The sequence below is a fragment of the Caretta caretta genome, chromosome 1 (assembly GCF_965140235.1).
Source record: "Caretta caretta isolate rCarCar2 chromosome 1, rCarCar1.hap1, whole genome shotgun sequence".
NCBI classification, from domain to species: Eukaryota; Metazoa; Chordata; order Testudines; family Cheloniidae; genus Caretta; species Caretta caretta.
This window is the reverse complement of record NC_134206.1, coordinates 97,823,399-97,844,520: the sequence shown is the minus strand read 5'-3', so window position 1 is coordinate 97,844,520 and position 21,122 is coordinate 97,823,399. Positions and strand designations below refer to the sequence as shown.

At 43.2% G+C, this 21,122-nt stretch overlaps 1 protein-coding gene across 1 annotated transcript in view; it reads left to right on the top strand.

Annotated features, from left to right (window-relative positions):
- The window catches only part of UGGT2 (UDP-glucose glycoprotein glucosyltransferase 2), a 287,095-nt gene that overhangs the window by 131,934 nt on the left and 134,039 nt on the right, over positions 1–21,122 (top strand). The window contains exons 16-20 of the mRNA XM_048853522.2: positions 2,354–2,485; positions 4,393–4,557; positions 16,821–16,944; positions 17,024–17,122; positions 18,503–18,597. Of these exons, the coding sequence (XP_048709479.2) occupies positions 2,354–2,485; positions 4,393–4,557; positions 16,821–16,944; positions 17,024–17,122; positions 18,503–18,597 (615 nt within the window). The remainder of the gene's footprint in view (positions 1–2,353; positions 2,486–4,392; positions 4,558–16,820; positions 16,945–17,023; positions 17,123–18,502; positions 18,598–21,122) is intronic.

The window sequence follows — 21,122 nt, the reverse complement described above, 5'->3', positions numbered from 1 at the left end:
TCTAGATATGGCCCAAAAACAAAATTAATTCTTTGCCTTGGTTTTCAGTAAATATCATAATATTGAACATGGGCATGAAGGCAGGATGGCGGCTGGAAATGGGTGTATAGAAATGACCACATCAGATAGACTGGATAATTTTCATGCCAGAATACTGAAAGAACAGAATACTGAGATTATTAGTCCAGTAGCTAGGACTTCAATAAATCTATCTGTTCAAAGATAACATTGTATGACTAGAGAATAGCTAACATTGTACCTATATTTAAGAAAGGTTAAAAAAAGTGATGTGGACAATTACAGATCTGTAAATAGGCAAAACTTTGGAATAAATTGTGAAGGAAAGAATTATTGAATTTATAGAGGTAAACAGAAAAGTAGATGTAATTAAGGCTGCAAGTTGGTCACGGAAGTCATGGATTCTATGGCTTTTCCGTGACTTCTGCAGTGGCTGGTGTGGCTGGCCAGGGGGCCACTTGAGCAGCTCAGGTAGCCCATGGGCCAGATGCATTGGCCACTGCTGGGGCAGTCTGGGGCCACCACCCTCCTGGTTCGCCCCCCCCCCCAGCAACAGCAGCAGGAGTTTGAGTGCATGTGGGAGGGGGTTCAGGGCTGGGGGTTGGGGCAAAGGAGAAGGTGAGGGCTCTGTGTGGTGCTTACCTTTGGGGGCTCCCTGGAAGCAGCGACATGTCTGTCCCTCCCTCAGCTCCTAGCTTCGTGCGCTGCCCCCACCCGCAGGTACCGTCCCTGCAGCTCCCATTGGCCGGTAACCTGTTTGTTTACTGCCCGTGACCTGTCCATGACTTTTCCTAAAAATACCCATGACTAAAACATAGATTAGATGTAATGCATCATGGATTTACCAAAGGTAGATCAGATTGTACCAGACTAACCTGATTTCCTTCTTCGAGAAAATAACTGTTTTTTTTAAATGAGAGAGAAATGCAGTAGTTCTAATAAACTTGGACTTAAGTAAAGCATTTTACATAGTACCACATGGGAAATAATTAAGTTAGAGAAGATGGGGATTAGTGCAAGAATAGTAAGGTGGGTAAGGAACTAGCTAAAAGGGAGAAGGCAGCTGGTTATGCTGAAAGATGAATGATCCAGTTGGAGGGAGGTTACTAGTGGAGTTCCTCAGGGATCAGTCTTGGGACCAATCTTATTCAATATTTTTATTAACGACCTTGGAACAAAAAGAGGGAGTGTGCTAGTGAAATTTTCTCATGGTACAAAGTTGGGACGTGTTGTCAATGCAGAGGAGGACTGGAAAATCTGGATGACCTTGAAGACTGGAGTGACAAAAATGGAATGAAATTCAATAGTACAAATACAGTGTCATGCACTTAGGGTCAAATAATAAGAATATCTTCTGCTAGCTGGGGGCTCATCAGTTGGCAATGATGGAAGAGGAGAGAGACCTGGGTGTGTGGGTTGATCATACAATGACTATAAGCCACCAGTATAATATGGCTCTGAAAAAGGCAAATGCGATCCTAGGATGTATCAGGTGAGGCATTTCCAGTAGAGAAAGAGAAGTATTATTGCCATTGTACAAGGCTCTGGTAAGACTCATCTGGAATACTGTTTACAATTCTAGTCACCCATGATCAAGAAAGATGAATTCAAACTGAAACAGGTATAGCGAAGATGTACTCGGATGATCAGGGGAGTGGAGGGCCTATCTTATGAGAGGAGTCTGGAAGAGCTTTCCTTGTTTAGCCTCGCAAAAGGAGGGCAGAGAGGGGTTATGCTTGCTTTCGCTAAATACATCAGGGGAGTAAATGTGAGGGAAGGTGAAGAGCTATTTAAGCTAAAGGACAATATTGGCACAAGAACAAATGGGTATCAAGTAGCTATGAACACAGGAAGGCTGGAAATTAGAACGTGTTTAACCATTGGAGGAGTGAGGTTCTGGAACAGCATCCCAATAGGAGCTGTGGGGGCAAACAACTTAATTAGTTTTAAGAGAGAGCTGGACAAATGTTATAAGTGGTACTGTATGACAAGGGTTACTTGTGAAGTTGGGGGACAGAGCTCAATAGCCAGTGGTGGGAGGGCAACCCTTCTAGTCTTTTGTTTCTAATGTTCATGCTAAGACGAGGGAATAGAAAGGAATTCTCAGTCACAAAAAGCATTGCTAGCTGACCCAGAGTATTGGATGTACTTTCCTCTGCAATATAAGATATTAACCACTGCCAAAGATAGGATAGTAGACTAATTAGACCAGTGATCTGATGGCAGATCCTATGTTCTACTTAAAAACAATTTATATTGTTTTGATAAATGATGAAGTAATATTAATATGTAGGTAAAATAGCTTTGTTTTTTATCTGTTTTATAATTTTCACAGATGTACCATGAAATGAAAGATGGAGAAGTTTTCACTGTGAACCATGTGAGGAATGTTCTTAGAAGTGAGTTTCCTCATGCTGACATTCAGAGTATATTGGGTGTTGACTCTGAATATGATGAGAAAAGGAAGGTATGTTAAGAGAAGAGTTGCAAGAATAGTACTCTGCACAGGGCTTAGTTTTGCATTTAATGGTTTATAAGAGTTAAAACACTTAAATGCAATGGAGTTGGAATTTTTTCCAGTCTATTGCAGTGTTGGAAGGGTCCATTTGGATTATTGTCCCCAAGAATAATATTTAGTCCTGACTCCTATCTACTGTATACATCTGCTACTATGGAAGGTACCTAGTGATAAGTTTATTAGATGTGTATGATTTGCTGTAGGTGGTAGGTTACCCAAGCAGCCTGGCTAAGGAAGAAATTCTATCTTCTAGGCAAATCATACCTTCCTGGCAAAGAATCTGCCTGGTGGGTATGGCCATTCTGACTCAGAATCACAGGATTCCTAGTGTCAGAGACTGGAAAGGTAGCGAAGGCACAAACATACATTATTCATTTGTATGTGCATATAATGCTGACCAGTCAGGGAGATTGCCAGGGAACTTTCTCTAGCCCTCACCTGATTCTGAGGTGAAATGAAGTTTATGTTCTTTAGAAAGTGACTATGTACTGTGAAAATTTTGCTTCCAATCATGACATCATAAATTCTAAGGATTACAATGTGGTAAGCTGAAATGCACATACAGTTGACTGGTAAAGAAAACAAGAGGCCTTCTATAGGGAATTGACTGTGCAATCCCCAGACTAGAATGTAAGTCTTGAGTTTCAAGATTATCTGGAAGACTTTAGAGATGCATGCCCTCTTGCTGATGTTCAGTGAAAGACTAAGGGCAAATCTTCCAAATAAAAAAATGAACATTTTTACAATTTATGCTCACAATTTTAGTTTAATGTAGCAAGGATTTCTCAGTTAAAGTATAAAGTTGCAACCATTCTGTAGTTCATTTAAGTACCAGGTCACATACAGTGGAGGTGGGCGTTCTTACTGAGGTATGAGAGGTAGGACGTGTCCTATTATATTTTAAGCCTATTTTATTTTTTCATACATTGATTTTTCTATACTGAAATCTTATGAATTGGTCTTCTAGTTTGTAGGATTATTGGTAAATTGGAGTAGAGATCTTTTCTAGAGAGCCACATTGTTGGCACAAAGTGAAACTGTGTTGTTTTTTCTGTTAATTTGGATTCCTGAAATTTTCAGATGTGAAACATTTTTCCAAGCAAAGACTTGTTCTGACAATTGGCAAATATGTCTATCTTGAAACATATACTTTCTGTTATCAGTAGCTGCTGCTTCTATTATCAGTAGATGTTTCTATAAAAAAAGTATTCTGTAGTTTGTAATCAAAGGTCTGTGTTTAAGATTTACCAATATATCATTAAATAAAGGTCAACCACGATGTGTAGAGGAGAGTCACCGTACTTCCCTGTTGGTGAAGTTCAGAGTGACAGAGTTAAAGGAAACAGGAAATAGAGCACTGAATTTTATGCATAGTACTGGAAGGGAATGTTTTCTTTTATTATAATAATGTAGGTAATTTTCTGCAGAAGTCCATAAAAGCATTATTTTCAACCATATATCTTCAACCATGTCTGATCTGTAAAATCCTCTGTGCTTTATTTGATGAATATTCTTTAAATAGTGCATGATAAATAATAGCTCTTAGCAAGACTGCCACAGAGTGGCATAAAAACAAGGGTTTTAAAAAAATCTTTATATGAATTTACAGGAGTTTTTGTCCTTCCTTTTTGATAAATGTGTGCTTCATGTACTATTTAACTGATTAATTTTTCCAAGCTGCTTTCTGAAAAATCCTAACAGAATTGTGAATTCAATTTACTCTTTATGACTCATAGAAGTAGGCCACAACACAAAGTGCTTGGACATTGGTCTACATTGTCTCTTGATATTAGTTTTCTTTCTTACTACAGTCAGTCACATTTTGTTTAACTCTGTGATATTTCTGATTTGAATAGGCAGGAGTAGCCTTTTATAAAAAGACCGGCCTGGGTCCATTGCCTCAAGCTCTGTTTAATGGTGTGCCCTTTAATGGTGAAGAGATGGCTGCTGCAGAATTAGACACAGTTATTCTCCAGAGGATCATTGATGCCATGGGGTTCTTCCAGAGGGCAGTTTTCATGGTATGCTGAGCATTTATGAAAGAATGTAAGGTGAAATACTTGTCAGTAGATTGTTACAGTCATGATTACAACCTATATTTTTTGTAATGAGGTAGTTTGAAATTATTGTTATGAAAGCTGAAATTACATCATTACTTTAATTTACATTCATGAATTTGAAACTTAATGCATGTTGATTATTGAAGCTCTAAATACATGTTAATCCTTGAAATGTTTTCAGCCAAGAAGTGAAGATGAATTGTAGCCATTCATAAGAAAATTTGGACCTAAAATGTTAAAATCTCTTGTGTGTATTATTTATATATTTCTTTTCTGTTTAAGCAGTCCTTATCTTAGCATTGGATATATAAAAGCTCTAAACTAAACAGAAACATAAATTCATACTGGTAGCTGACAGCCTGTGCTGTCACATGAGTGTAATTTGTAAACCATTTATGTTTAAAAGTAAAAAATGGCTAACAATTTAAAAATTGGATGGTAACACATTGTGAATATCCCAGTGATTATTCACCCTAGTGATACCCTAAAAGAGTTCTCAGCCATGCTTTTAGCTGTTTCCATCACTTCATGCTGATTCCACAGATATTCTAGGCTTCCGAGTGGGGTTACTGTGTGTGCTGGTGTCAAGGTTCCTTCCCCAGTCTGAACTCTAGGGTACAGATGTGGGGACCTGCATGAAAGACCCCCTAAGCTTATTCTTACCAGCTTAGGTTAAAAACTTCCTCAAGGTACAAACTTTGCCTTGGTCTTAAACCGTATGCTGCCACCACCAAGCGTTTTAAACAAAGAACAGGGAAAGAGCCCACTTGGAGATGTCTTCGCCCAAAATATCCCCCCAGGCCCTACACCCCCTTTCCTGGGAAAGGCTTGATAAGAATCCTCACCAGTTTGTATAGGTGAACACAGACCCAAACCCTTGGATCTTAAGAACAATGAAAAAGCAATCAGGTTCTTAAAAGAAGAATTTTAATTAAAGAGAAAGTAAAAGAATCACCTCTGTAAAACCAGGATGGTAAATACCTTACAGGGTAATCAGATTCAAACCATAGAGAATCCCTCTAGGCAAAACCTTAAGTTAAAGAAAGACACAAAAACAGGAATATACATTCCATCCAGCACAGCTTATTTTACCAGCCATTAAAAAAAAAGGAAATCTAAATGCATTTTCTAGCTAGATTACTTACTAACTTAACAGGAGTTGTAAGGCTGCATTCCTGATCTGTTCCCGGCAAAAGCGTCATGCAGACAGACAGACCCTTTGTTCCCCGCCCCTCCAGATTTGAAAGTATCTTGTGCCCTCATTGGTCATTTTGGGTCAGGTGCCAGCGAGGTTATCTTAGCTTCTTAACCCTTTACAGGTGAAAGGGTTTTGCCTCTGGCCAGGAGGGATTGTATAGCAATGTATACAGAAAGGTGGTTACCCTTCCCTTTATATTTATGACAGCTGGATATATTGTTGTGTGAGCAGTTGTGTTGATTTGTGTCTAGGGGATTAGACTGGGAGAATTGTGTTGATTTTTGCAAGTGGCAAATGAGGAGTATGTGCTTCCCTGAGGGGCTGTATGTGTTGCAGGTTGTTGTGTGTGCTGGTAGTGTTGTTGGGTTTGAGTTGTGTTGTGCTGGGAGGGTTGTGTGGGTGTCAAATGTGGGACGTGTGCTGCGATGAGGGGCTCTGTGTGTTCGGGATTCTTCTTCGAGTGGCTTTGCATATTCCCGCTTATGAGTACTCTGCTGCCTGGTGTTGCCTAACAGTAGAACCTTTTCCAAGCAGTGCTTGCCGGACCACATGTGTGCCCACTACTAGTCCTTCCCTAGGTGCCTTTGAATGTTCCTGAGGGCAGGGGCTCTGCTCTGCCTACTACCTCAATTCCTTACAACCGCCATGGTGGATGGAAGTGAACCACTCCAGTCCTTTGGACCCAGCGTTTTCTCCATTTTTATTGCCTTGTTAACTTTATAACTATAGTTGTTTGTTCTTAGTATAATTTGTAGCAGAGAATGGTTTTTGGTATGAATAGTGTATACATTTGTAAGGTTGGTTCCATGTGTTACGGCAGAACTGCAAAAGAAAAAGAAGGTGTGCTCTAAGAGATGCGTTTCATGCCCTACTGTTTTCCCTGTGTTGGACAAACATGTAAAGCAGGGGTGGGCAAACTTTGTGGCCTGAAGGCCACATCGGGGTTGCAAAACTGTATGGAGGGTGGGGTAGGGAAGGCTGTGCCTCCCCAAACAGCCTGGCCCCTGCCCCCTATCTGCCCCCTCCCACTTCCTGCCCCCCGACTGCCCCCCCCCTCAGAACTCCCGACCCATCCAACACCCCTGCCCCTGCTTCTTGTCCCCTGACCAGCCCCTACCGAGACCCACTAACCCTAACCACTCCCCCGGGACCCCACCCGCTATCCAACCCCCCCATGCCTCCTGTCCCCTGACTGCCCCGACCCCTATCCACACCCCTGACCTCTGACAGGCCCTCTGGGACTACCACGCCTATCCAACCCCCCCTGCTCCTCGTCCCCTGACCGCCCCCACCCTGAACATCCATCCCATCCAACAGCCCCCTGGCCTCTGACTGCCCCCTTGGGACCACTGCCCCTTATCTAACCCCCCGGCCCCCTTACCATGCCGCTCAGAGCAGCATGTCTGGCAGCCGCGCTGCCCGGCCGGAGCCAGACACACTGCCGCGCTGCCCTGCAGGAGCATGCAGCCCCGCCGCCCAGAGTGCTGCCCGCACGGGGGCATAGCTGCCGGGGAGGGGGGACAGCGGAGGAGGGGCGGGGGGCTAGCCTCCCTAGACGGGCGCTCAAGGGATGTGGCCTGTGGGCCATAGTTTGCCCACGTCTGAAGTGAGGTGTCTTAAATGTCTGGGCAAAGGACACTCTCTGGGTGTTCCATTAGCTGATCTTTCACTCCCAAGCTCATAGGGACAGGCATACAAGGCTTCAGGTACTGCTGCTGCTTCTTCGAATGCTGGTCTCTATGTGTATTCCACTGTGGGTACACATGCACTCTGTATCTGGAGTCGGAGAATTCTTAAAAGCAGTGTCCATACGTCTGTGCATGTGCCCTTACTCTCCTCATGCCTCCAACTGAGGTGGAGCAACCTAACTGCCTGGCTGATACTTTAGCCACTGCAGGTCCTTCTAAAGGAGTGGTAACACATTGTCCTTCTAAAGTAGCACTGCTCTCAATGAGGCCATTATAGGCCCAGTTAAGAGTCTGTGGCAGGTCCTTACATCCTTCCCCCCCACACACACACATTTCAAAAAGGGTTGAATGAAACTACTTAGTACTGCTCAATGTTATGAGTTCCTCTAGAGCCATCCCCTCCTGGGGTCCCTTATGATATCTGCTGCCAATGAGAGAGAAAGGCAGGGACATCAGGGCACAACCCTGAAAATCTGTTTAGTAGGAAAGTTTATTCTACAGGGGGTTACAACTCAGGATTACAAACCAGCAGGTGCTGGACAGGTCTGATTTTAACTTGTGGGACTCCAGGCAAAAATTCAAAGACTTGCTGCCACAACAGTCTAGGCAGGAGTTCTCCTTGCTATTGGACAAGGGAATGGCATGGGCCTCTTTACAGGCTGCTCTGGATGTGGCTGATTCGGCTATCAGGGCCATGGCTTCCGCAGTTACCATGCATAGGAGTTCCTGGTTACAGTCCTTTGGGCTCCCACAGGAGGTCCAACAGGCTGTTCAGGACCTGTCCTTTGAAGGAGCCTTGCTATTTTCGGAGCAGATGGATGGACGCAAAGCTTCATGGGCTAAAGGATTCGAGAGCAATCTTAAAGTCCCTCGTGTTGTACACCCCCAACCCCTTCAAGGAAGCACTACAGGCCTAAACAACACCTCTGGTACTCTGCCCCAGGTGCCCGTCAGGGCCTGCAGAGAAAAAGAAATAGGGATTATAGGCATAGAACACCACCCCTTTTACTTCTGCATCAATGCCTGCCCCACCCAGATATCCAAGAGGTTCTAAGCAGGCATTTTGAAGGAACACTCAAGGATGCCATACCAGTTCCCATGATGCCAGATCCTATTTTTCCTTTATTTGCAAACTGCCTTTCCCAAGTGCTCAGTCCCATATCACCAGAGACCATTGATTGTTGAGCACTGTAAAAGTGCATTACATCCTCCAATTCATTTCTACCCTTCCTTCCTATTCTCCCTCCCTGTCCTCCTTCATGGGCCCCTCTCATGTAATCAGGTTATTCAGTCCCTTCTTCAGTTTGGAACCATAGAAGAGGTTTCACAGAATTTAAGAGGGAGGAGTTTCTACTCCCATTATTTTCAAATTTTGAAGGCCAAGTGAGATCTCAGGCCTATTTTAAATGAGCACCAACTCAGCAACTATCTCAAAAAAATGAAAGTTTTTCATGGTCAACTTGGCATCCGTTATTTCCTCTCAGGATTCCAGAGACTGGTACACTGCCCTCAATTTAACAGATACCTACTTCCATGTGTCAGTATATCAAGGGCACAGAACCATTCACATTACCAATTCATGGTGCTTCTGTTTGGCCTGACTGCAGTTCCTTGGTTGTTCACAAAATGTATGGCCATACTGGCAGCTCTCCTGAGGAGATTAGGGGTGCAGGTCTACCCTTATCTGGATGACTGGCTAGTCAAGGGTCTGTTCAGGGCTTAGGTTGTTTCCAGCATTTGACTCATCCAGTTGATGGTCAAGGCCAGAGGAGGGCCACATCCAGGCCGCGGGATCCTCCTGCCCAGCCCCTGGGCTCCTGGCCCAGGGGAGCCATTGCAGTCTCAGCTCATTGTGCCATGGGCGCAATGCTCTGGGTGGCAGGGCTGCGAGTTCTTGCCGGGCAGCGCAGGTCAGAGCTGTGGCTTGACCCAGTGCTCTGTGCTGCGGGGTGGCATCGCTGGCTCCAGCCGGGCAGCACAGCTGCCTGTCCTGGTGCTCTGGGCGGTGCGGCTGTCGTGCCACCAGCCACCAGTGCTCCAGGCAGCGCGGTAAGGGGGCAGGGAGCAATGGGTTGTTGGATAGAGGGAAGAGGAGTTCAGGGTGGTGGTCAGGAGGCAGGGGTGTGGATAGGGATCAGGGTAGTCAGAGGGCAGGGAACAGGGGGGTTGAATGGGGGAAGAGGGGTCCCTGGGGGGCAGTCAGGAAAGAAAGGAGAGGTTGGATGGGATGGCAGGGGGCAGTCAGGAGCGGGGAGTTCGGGGGTGGTCAGGGGACAGGATGGGGTTGGATGGGGCACGGGTCCCAGGACGGGGCCATCGGGGACAGGGAACAGGAGGGGTTGGATGGGGCAGGAGTCCCTGGGGGGGCCGTCAGGGGGTGAGAAGCAGGGGGGTTGGATAAGGGGTGGGGCCGGGCCATGCCTGGTTGGTTGGGGAGGCACAGCCTCCCCTAACCAGCCCTCCATACAATTTTGGAAACCTGATGTGACCCTCAGGCCAAAAAATTTTCCTGCCCCTGTTCAATGCCCTAGGCCTTTTGATCAATACAGACAAGTCTACCTTCTGTCAGATACAGAGGATAGAATTTATTAGGGTGGTTATGAACTCTATCCAGGCCTGGGCGTTCCTCCCGGAGTTACGATTCCAATCAGTCCAATCCCTGGTGACACACCACAAAGATCATCCATTCACCACAGCCCAAAACTATGTGAGGCTCCTAAGCCACATGGCCTAATGCATGTATGTGGTACAATCCATAAGACTGAACCTTAGACCTCTCCAGACATGGCTGACCTCAGTGTAGTTGCCAAGCCATCTCTGTTTGGACACTGTACTCACAGTACCTTTACAGGTTCTCATCTCTCTGATCTGGTGGTTGCAGTCTCTCAATGTTTGTGTGGGCATTCCCTTTATCTGCCTTCAACTGTCAGTGAGTTTGGTGTCAGACGCATCAGTGCTAGGGTAGGTAGCTCACTTGGGGCTCCTCAGAATTCAGGGCTTTGGTCTCTGATGGAAGTGTCTCTTCATGTCACCAATTCTGCTCTCTTCCAGGCTGCAGTCCGGGTTCCATCATGGACGTCATCCTGGTACCCTGAATGCGACAGCTTTATTATGCTTTCCCCCTAATCCCACTCCTACATAAAGTGCTACTAAAGATCAAGTGAAACCATGCTTGTCTTATATGGGTATCTCCAGCATGGCCCGGCCAACACTGGTTCTCTACTCTGTTAGGCCTCTCAGTAGCGACTCTAATCTCACTCCCATTTTACCCAGATCTGATCTCTCAGGACCACTGTCAGCTGCTCCACCAAAACCTGAGTTACCTTCGTTTAACTGCCTGGAAGTTCTATGACTGAATTCCAGAGAACAGGCTTGTTTGGATCAAGTTCGCCAGGTCTGACTTAATAGTTGAAAGTCCTCCACCAGACCCGTCTACCTGTGAAAAATGAAGCGGTTCTCAGTCTGGGCTTCCCAAACTGTAATCTTGCTGTTGCAGTCATCCGTCCAAAATATACTTGACTCTTCGTTGCACCCGAAACTGCAAGGTTTAGCAATTTCTTCTGTCAAGGTTCATCTGGCAACAATATCAGCTTTCCATCCTCGGGTGGTTAACAATTCTGTTTTTTTCAAATGACATTGCAGTCAGATTCCTCAAAGTCCTAGAAAAGTTATACCCTCAAGTAAGGAAGCCTGTGCCCCCTTGGGACTTGAACTTGGTCGTGTCAAAACTTATGAGTCCACCACGTGAGTCTTTAGCAACGTTCTCCTTCCTATTTCTCTCCTGGAAGGTGGTAGTCTTAATTACCATCACGTCTGCCAGAAGAGTTTCTGAACTGCGTGCCTTCACATCAGAGCCATTGTACACAGTCTTCTTTAAAAATAAGGTGTATTTACATCCTCAACTAAGTTTCCTCCCAAAGGTAGTTTAGCAATTTCATAGAAATCAAGCAATTTATCTACTTGTCTTTTACCCAAAGCCTTATGTAAATAAGAATGAATAATGACCACACTCATTGGATGTTAGATGGGCTATAGCATTCTACATAGAAAAGGAAGTCCACCTAACTGTTTATGACTGTAGCGGACAAAATGAGAGGTCTCCAATCTCTTCACACAGAATTTCATTCTGGATAACTGTGTATCCACACTTGTTACGATCAGGCAGGTATTTCACCGCCAAGTACCTGACTGCTCATTCCACAAGATCACAAACATCCTTACTGGCATTCTTAGCACAGATCTCTATCCAGGACATTTGTAAAGCAGCAACCTTGTCATCAGTGCACACTTTCTCCTCCCATTGTGTCATCACCCATTACTCTAGGAATGATGCCAAATTTGGTCAAGCTGTGGTACGGTCTGTGTATATGTGAATCTGATCCCCCTGCCTACATCACTGCTTGAGTGTCACCAAGAGCGGAATACACATGTGCAACCGCTCAAAGAAGAAAAAGGTTACTAATCTTTCATAACTTGTTCTTCAAGATGTGTTGCATATGTCCATTCCATGACCCACCCTCTTACCCCTTTACATTGGAGTTTCTGGAAAGAAGGAACTGAGGGGGCACTGGGTCAGCTGGGCGCTTTATACTAGTGCTAGTGGTGCACGGCAATAGAGGGTGCTTGAGCCGTCCTGATGGATACCATTGAGGGAAAATTTTCTGGCAATTGTGTGGGGGGTGTGCACAATACCTAGAGTTGCCGGATAAGCATGTGAGGGTGGCTTCAGCATCCTCCCCTTCTGAGGATGCTTTGCAGTTCCCTGACCTTGTGGATCACAAGATAGCCACATTGAACTTACCTTCAGGAGCTGTGGAGGAAACCTCCCATCAGGTATTTGACAATTTTGGAGCTACTTCCGTGAATAGGTCACTTCCTATTTTGGATGGTCTATTGCAGCCCATTAAAGTTATTTGGTCAACTCTGGATTCCTAACAGCCTGTTTCTAAGAAAGTGGACAAGCTGTATCAGGTATGGGTGAGGAAATATCAGCTGTATCTTGGGTGTTCCATGATGGAACCACAGCAAGGCACTGGAAGGTTTCTCTTATTTCCACACCCATCCTGTATCAAATTCGCTGGTGTTAGCTGTTGCCAGTAACAGGTTTAGGTATGGCCAAGATCATTCTATCCCTGCAGATAGAGAGGGCAGGAAAACAGATGTACTTGGGAGAAAAGTGTTCTTGTCCTCTTCTCTTCCTAATTAACAGGCTGTGATGTCCTGGTACCATTTGCATCTTGGGGGGAAAATGCCATGTTTCAAGCAAGAATTGAGAGGACAAAAGAAGACTGGCTAAGGCTCTTCTGACTGAAGGACAGTATGTGGCAAAGCATGACCTCAGGGCATCATTTGATGCTGCAGACTCTTCTGACAGATCTTTGGCATCCACAGTCTCCTTGAGGGGGCATGTTGGCTCCATTTGTCTTCCTTGGCAGCGGACAGGAAGATTGAAGTAGAATGTCACCCTTTGAAAGGGATGTCTTTTCAGTAATTAGAGCTTTAGGGAACATCAAAGATAACTAGATCCACAGCTTTAGGTTTTTTTTAAGGTGTGTTGCTGTGGTAGCAGCACATCTGACAAAACGGGATCTTTGTTTACCTGCATTTGGATGATTGGCTGCTGAAAGCTGCTATTCGCAAGGTTCTGTCACTCCACATTGTGGTTACAATCTCCGTCTTTTCAGATCTGGGTCTGCTTCTCAACTTCAAATAGTCAAATCTCTGCCTAACTCAGAGAATTGCCTTTATAGGTTCTATACTGGACTCAGCAATGTGGGGAGTTTTCTTTCAGAAGAGAGGTTTTTAAAAACAGAACACATTTTGAGCAGGGGGTGGACCAGATGACCTCCTGAGGTCTCTTCCAACTCTAATCTTCTATGATTCTAAGTTATTTAGCAAATTTGAGCTTTGGTCTTATGAGATTGATGGCAGCTACCATTTACGTAATCCCCTTTGCCCATCTCAGAATGTGTCCAATGCAGCATTGGATGTTTTGAGTTTACACACCCTGCTGAGATAGTTTTTATAATATTTGTCACCATGCCTTAGGGCATTCTAGATTGGCTGAGGTGATGGACAAACAGGCCAAGTGTTCTCAGGGGTGTTTTGTTTAATCTTCCTTCACCATCGATAACGATAACACTGGATGAGGAGCCTGTTCAGCACAATTTACAACCCAAGGTCATTGGGCTTTTCAAGAAAAGTGTGTGCAGATCAGTGTGCTGGAATTAAGAGCCATTTGTTTGGCTCTCAGACAGTTCCTTCCTCACAGGGAAGGGTGGTTCAGGTGATAATAGACAACACATAACAACATTGTGTGTTCTTTAAACAAACAAAGGGGAGGTCCTTCATTCCAGTTATGTGCCAAAGCGGTCAGGTTATGGGATTGCTACAGTCTTCACAGGATCTATCAGGTGGACCTGCATTTGGCAGGGGAAAGCAGTGTGCTTGTGAATCATCTCATTAGGAACATTTCTCTGATTTACAAGTGGTCCCTGAAGGATCAAGTAGTTCAAGACATCTTTTCCCATTAAGGTCAGCCTGATGTAGATCTGTTTTGTGACAGAAAGAAACAAAAGGTATCCCCTCATCTCATCAAGAACAGGGAGGGACCATCAGTCCCTTTTGGATGCTTGCTTTCTTCATTGAGGAGAGGACCTACTGTATGTTTCCCCCTCACACACTTTTTTCCATTGATTTAGAAAGTGGTGAAGAAAATTCGTCGGGACAGAGCAAAAATTATATTGATTGCCTCACCTTGGCAAAGACAACAGTGGGTACACGGACCAGCTCCATCTGTCAGACAGATGAAACAGGTATCCTCCTCTGTCTCCAGACATTTTGTCACAGCAGCAAGGCAGGATTCTGCAGTTATATCTGAAGTCGCTTCATCTGATGGCTTGGGCTATCGGACTTTGACTAGTCTTGAGCACTGGTTTTTTGTTGGTACAGAATGTTCTGGTTAATTGTAAAAGGCTATTTATTAGCACTATTACATCAGCCAGAAGGTGAGTGAATTGCAAGCCCTGGTGGCTGACTTGCTGTTTATGAATTTTCTCAAAGATAAGGTGGTTTTAGGCCTGATCCCAAGTTTTTACCAAAAATAGTGTCTGCACAACTAATTTACCAGTTTTATTTCTGAAACCTCATGCTAATAAAGGAGAGTCTGCCTTACGTACGTTAGACAGAGAGTGGGCTCTTGCATACTACTTAGGCCATGTCTACACTTAGATCCGCACTGCTGCGATCAATGCAGCAGTGTCAGTTTAGCTGGTCTGGTGAAGACTTGCTAAATCGATGGCAGAGCACTCCCCCATTGACTCCAGTACTCCAGCTCCCTGAGAGGAGTAAGATAAGTTGGCGGGAGAGCATCTCCCGTCGACACAGCACAGTGTAGACACCGCGGTAAGTTGACATAAGCAAAGTCGACTTCAGTGAAGTTATTCACGTAACTGAAGTAGCATAACTTAGGTCAACTTACCGTGATAGTGTAGACCAGCCACTCTTAGATAGAACTAAGAGTTTTAGGAAGTCATCGACTGATTGTTTCGTATGCTAAGAATCATATGGGTCACAATGTGCCTACGCAGAGTATTTCAATATGGGTTAAACCAGGAGTGGGGAGTCTATTTTCTATCTTGGGCCATTGACCCACAGGAAAAATTAATTGGGGTCCAAACACAAGTAAAAAGCAACTTAATTTATTATTTTTTTTAGAGAGAGAAATATAAAATGTTCAACTCACCTGCCTGGCGGGTTTGGGGGGGCGGAGGCTTGGGGCTTTCTCCACAGTGGGGCGAGCTGGCGCTCGTGGCTCCAGCCCCACGGGTGGAGGGCACGGAGGCTCAGGACTTCCCGCCCGTGGTGGGGTGAGCCAGTGCTTACAGCTCCAGCCCTGTGGAGGGGATGGGGTTGCCAATACTTACCGCGGACTGGATGAAATTAAGCAACTGGCCAGATCCAGCCCATGAGCCGTACGTTCCCCACCCCTGGGGTTAAACAATGCATTGTGCAGTGTAATGAGTAAGCTGAAACTCGTGAGCTGCTGGTTTTATGGTTTCATTCTACTAGGGCTGTACCAGCATCTTTTGCTTGTCTTAAACATGTTCCTATTAGGGAAGTTTCCAGGGCTGCTACTTGGAAGTCACTGATCACATTCACTAAACATTATGCGGTGGATCTAGCTACTAGAGCAGATGTCAAATGTGGCAGAGCAGTGCTTCAATCATTATTTAATTAGGATTGTGTTCCCATCTCCCAGCACTGGTTGTTAAACTATCCGTAAGTGGGAATATGCAGAACCATGTGAAGAGGAAATGAAGGTTGGTTACTAGTAACAGGAGTTTTTCAAGATGATTCTGCATATTCACACTTCCCACCCACCTTCTCCTGTTTTTCAGAGTTCTATTATGGTATTCTGGGTTGAGGCAATAGAAGGCACAGCGCCACACTATATGGCCTCATCCTCAGAACATTTGGAGAAGATAGGGGTATGAGGGATTGCACATGGGCTCCAGCAGGCAAGACTTGGAGAAGGTTCTACCATTAGGCACCACCAGGCAGTGCAGTACCTATAAGAGCGAACATGCAGAGTCATCTCAAAATACTCTGGTTACAAGTAAATAACCTTCATTTGTTGTATGCTAGTTGTGTTGTATGGGTAGTTTTGAAGAACTGTGCAGTTGGGCCAAGTAATCCACCATCTGTGCAGCCTCCCTCATACAACCAATGAAGCTGTTGCATGCAAATTAGCTGTAGAGTAAGGGTGGTGCTTGGTTGAGTTACCTCTCATGTTACAATGGTATTGGACTCTTGGCATGGTGTAGGTTCATAGATTTCAAGGCCAGGGGGGACCATTGTGATCATCTAATCTGACCTCCTGTATAATACAGGACCTAGAACTTTCCTAGAGCATATTTTTTTAGAAAAACATCCACTCTTAATTTAAAATTTGTCAGTGATGGAGTATCCACCATGACCCTTGGTAAATTGTTCTGATAGATACATGCCTTGCTGTCACATGGATGTAATTCATAACGTCAAAATGGCTTGAGAACTTAAAAATTGGACAGTAACAGCCCGCAAATCCCACTCATGATTGAATCTGGTGATCTTCTGAACAAAATGAACTCTAAGCCATGCTTGTACCTGTTTCTATCTCTTCACACTAATCCCACAGACATTCTAGGCTTCAGAGTGACACTCAGAGAGACAATCCTGAATTTTATTTTATTTTATTTTATTTTATTTTATAGATAAATACTCATCTTGTGTTTATCTTAAAATTGTTAAATTAAATGGGAATTAATGAAAAGTGGGATTTATTTTTGCTATTACAGGGCTTGCTAAATGATCATATGGATGCGGTAGATTTCCTCATGGATCAGCATAATGTAGTTTCCCGTATAAATCCCACTATTCTTGGCACTAAGAGAAGATACATAAATTTCATATCCACGTCAGGTAAATACTTTTCTTGGCTGGTTTGTTATCAAGTTTTTTCAACTCCTAATTGTAACAAATAATATTTTTAACTTTGCAGTTCCTGTTGGTGTGGAAGACTTCTCCACTTTCTCCTTTTTGGACTCACAAGATAAGAGTGCTGTAATTTCAGAGAACATGAAGTATTTAACAAAAAAAGGTAAATTTATTTTGTACAACCTTTTAACTATGTAATACTGTTTGCCTGCAATTATGGCAGTAATGCATACAAGTCAGTAGTTATGAGTAAATTCAGAATAATAAAGAAATGTTAGTGTTGGTTGAGGTGAATATATATAGAAAGATTGGTTTAAGAAGGATCTGTGTGAGCCCTGATTTTTGTTTTTTATGCAACATCCAAAATCTCTTGGGATAGTAAGCTTGTTTGATGATGCGTTTGAAGTCACTATCAAAGTTGTTAAAAAAATGGCCTAATTGTATTAGATTATTTTAAAGCAAAAAGTAATCAGGAGACATAATCTGATTACTTGAAACCAAAAAAGTAACAGAGTGCTTTGTTACTTAATTTTGCAAATCTGTCTTTAATATTACTCCCAAAGAAGAATCTGACCACATGTTATTCACATGTCTAATGCCCCGTTTTTTCCCCCTATAGATGTAGGCAAAAAGTATTAAAAGGCTTTTGCACCTACAAAAACAGCTTAATATTTAGGGTGCTTTGTTTCGGGAACTCCTTATTCAAATTACTTCAGATTTTCTCCACAAACTCTGATTTTCAGGCTGATATGACTTCACTTGAGGATTTTAGGGAGGGTGCGAATTTCAGTTTAAAACAGAAACTTATCTGGAACATTATCTGTGGAGAAGCAGTAGCCTCTCTATAATATCTATTAATATTAAAATTTACTGGAGGTACTCCAGCCCTTAACTTGTATATTGCTGCTACTCATGCCATGTTGACTTTTTCAATTCCTTTTGCCTGTTTTAAAGATCACAATTTGTTATTTTTTTTTCTCTGTTTACCCTGCTTAGTCTCTACATTTATTATAACTCTGTCTTTGGAGAAGAGGAAGTGACTTACTTGAAGTTTCCTGAAGAATATGTTTTGATTGATTAGCACTCATCTGTGTGCTTGCTCTCTGAGTAAAAGGGTTGGCTTCTGTAGCTGTTGGATGGTTTTTGGTTTTTTGTTGTCTTTGGATTTTTTTGGCACTGCAATTTAAATATTATTTTGAACATAAGTGAATATTTTTTCTTGCATATTGGAATATTTTTACCTTCAGTTTGAAAGGAATGGATGATTGAAACACTAGACAATATACTATTTAGAATTTTAAATAAGTTCCCACCTCACTAACATGCAGGAGCAGAGACCACGACCAGTGGTGATTTAGATAAGAAGTAATGTGTAGCAGTACATCACAAGACAGAATAACTTTATTAAATAAATATTGATGTTTATCATCTGATTATGTTACATTGATGAGAGCCTTTCCTTGATTTTGTTATTTGGAAATATTGTCATCTACTTAAACTTCTTAGAATAAAATTATTTTACTGGGTTATTTGTTATTTTCAGATGAAGATGTAATATATGCAGTTACCATTTGGATTATTGCTGATTTTGACAAGCCATCGGGGAGACATCTGCTTTCTCAAGCTTTGAGACACCTGGTGAGTTTCTAACAATTCCTATTGGAAAATAATGTTTTTAGTATCTGCGATTATGGAGAATATGAATACTGTCCACAACTCTGTTTATTAAATTATAGCAGATATGAAAGTAATCTAATTTAAGAAACAAAGATTTAGAATACTTATTGGCAGACTTAGTAAAATAATATAACGTTTTAATAGACTAATAATTAGTTTCATGGAAATGTGAAGGGTCTTCTGCATTTGAGATTGCTTATTTCTGTTAGTTCTGTGGTATTTCCAACAGGATTTAAAGGACTGCAAGTAAATGCCATAAGAACATCAATAGCAAAAGAGACTTTCTGGGTCATATAGAAGAGAGAATTATTCAATCCATCTCCTTTGGAAGTTTCTTAAATGATGATCTCTGTCCGTTTTCCAAACTCTTTTTGGATTGTTTAGAAGCGGGGACAAAATGTTTTACTTGTGAAGTAAACTGTAACACAAATTTTAATTCTTTACCTCTAAAATTTGGAATCAAAGGCTATGGCTGCGCTATGAGCTAGAGCAGTGATTCAAGCTTGCATACATATACTCATGCTACCTCAATAAGAGCTAGCGTATAATAATAATACTGTAGCTCTGAAAGCGGCAGCATGGCTAAGCCATGCCATAAACGTTCCCATGGAATTTGGGCAGATTTGTGCTCGGCACAGCTGATCTGTGCTTCTGCTGCTGCTGGCCATGCTACTGTGGTTACACCCCTATTTATACTCTGATAGTGAGAATATGTGTGTATGAGCTGGGAATCACACCCCTAGCTCATAGTGTAGACATAGCCACACCTAATTATCAGTGGAGAAATTATAGCATACAGTAAAGATGTCAGGACTACCTCTATTACTTCTCATTTCCCCATATTCCTGGTTGAATAGCTACCCAGAGAAGTAATTAGATGGACTGAAGAACTGGAATACAGACTGTTTCAAATGTAGGTTGCTAGTTTCAAATATAGTCAGTGTTAGTAATCAGCAAGAGTCATTGCCATCCAGAGGGTGACTGGCCTACGTGAAATGACTTGGTAACTTCTTCATGGATTAAAGACTAACAGCAGTTTTCACTAATTGATTCCATTATTGGTAATCACAGAGAAGAAGGCAAGGATTGAATGAGCATGCAGAATGAGTTACTTGAGCTCTGCTAAAGGTAGTTACTGTCAGTCAGGGTTGAAACATTGGTGTGGCAGCATTAAGAAGCTAACTATCTGTGTCTAGGCTGTGTCTGTTTTGTAGACTTTAATCTTCAGGGTTCTTATTCTAGCACCTTTCACAAACAATAACATGTCCTTAACATTAAAATTTGACATGTGTTAGGTGTCGGTGAGAAAAAACGAATGCTGTGAGTAGGGAAATAAGTATCCAATGAAAGAGAATGGCAAAAGATATAAAGAAAAAAATGAAATTAATAGAAGTAAATTTAGTAATCATTAACGAGTCCAGTATCTAGTGCACATGTAAGCTCCAGGAGGGAAAATAGAGCTTTTCTTGTATTGGTATTTACCATGGAGAAAGAGGGAAAGGTGTCAGAACTGTCTATCAGTTTCCTGGCACCAGAAGGAAAAAAAAAAAAACCTCAAAGAGGCAGAAATCCTAGAACAGGAGAAAAAAAAAAGAGAGAGTAACTTAAAACAATTGATGCTCCATGTTCTATATAGCCTGCATCCCTGTTAGCCGACGGCCAAGGATGTTTGGTGAGGTGGCAGCTATGCCCGTTTATACCATCCGTGACTTTAACCGCTAGGACGCACTGTCCCTTCGCGGCGGGCAGCCCGGGCTAGGCTGACGGATGCCCCAAGGTCCTAACCACCCGTGACTTTAACTGCTAGAGCTCAGAGCTCCTTCGCAGCGGGCAGTCAATACTGACTGACAGGTGCCCCAATGGCAGCACTAAGAGCCTCTCCACACCCGTGACTTTAACTGCTAGAGCTCAGAGCTCCTTCGCAGCGGGCAGCCAGGATTGACTGACAGGTGCCCCAAGAGTTTGCCCCGTAGAGGCGGCACAACTCAACGCTAGGCTCTTAGTGCTCTCACCTAATGGCCAGGCTTTAGAGCCAAAACGGCTGAGATTCTTTAATTGTGTTGGCTGCTTTACAGTAAACCAGAGAAAACAAGTCAGGCTTATGCACAAATGGTTACCAAAATTTATTAAGCTAGATTCTAATCATGTGGTTACAAAATTGCTAGTGCCTACTTATTTAAATGTAGAGATGTTACACACACAAACAAGTTACAAAACTGAAGCCACAATCCCAAAGAAAGAAAACAAAGTATAGAGCTCTATTTCAAAATATGTGTACACTAAAGATAGGAGATCAGGTGTGGGTGCTTCTTACCCTCCTTGCATCTCTCGATTCCAGCGGTGCCAAGCCAGGATCGGTCACTCAATTCCGCGGAAAGACGAATAAGGGACAAGGCGTAGGGACCCTCTTAGCTGCAGAAGCCTTGGGAGGCTGTCACTTATCTGACCAGCAGATAGATAGTGAAAAGCACTCAAAAATCATGGTG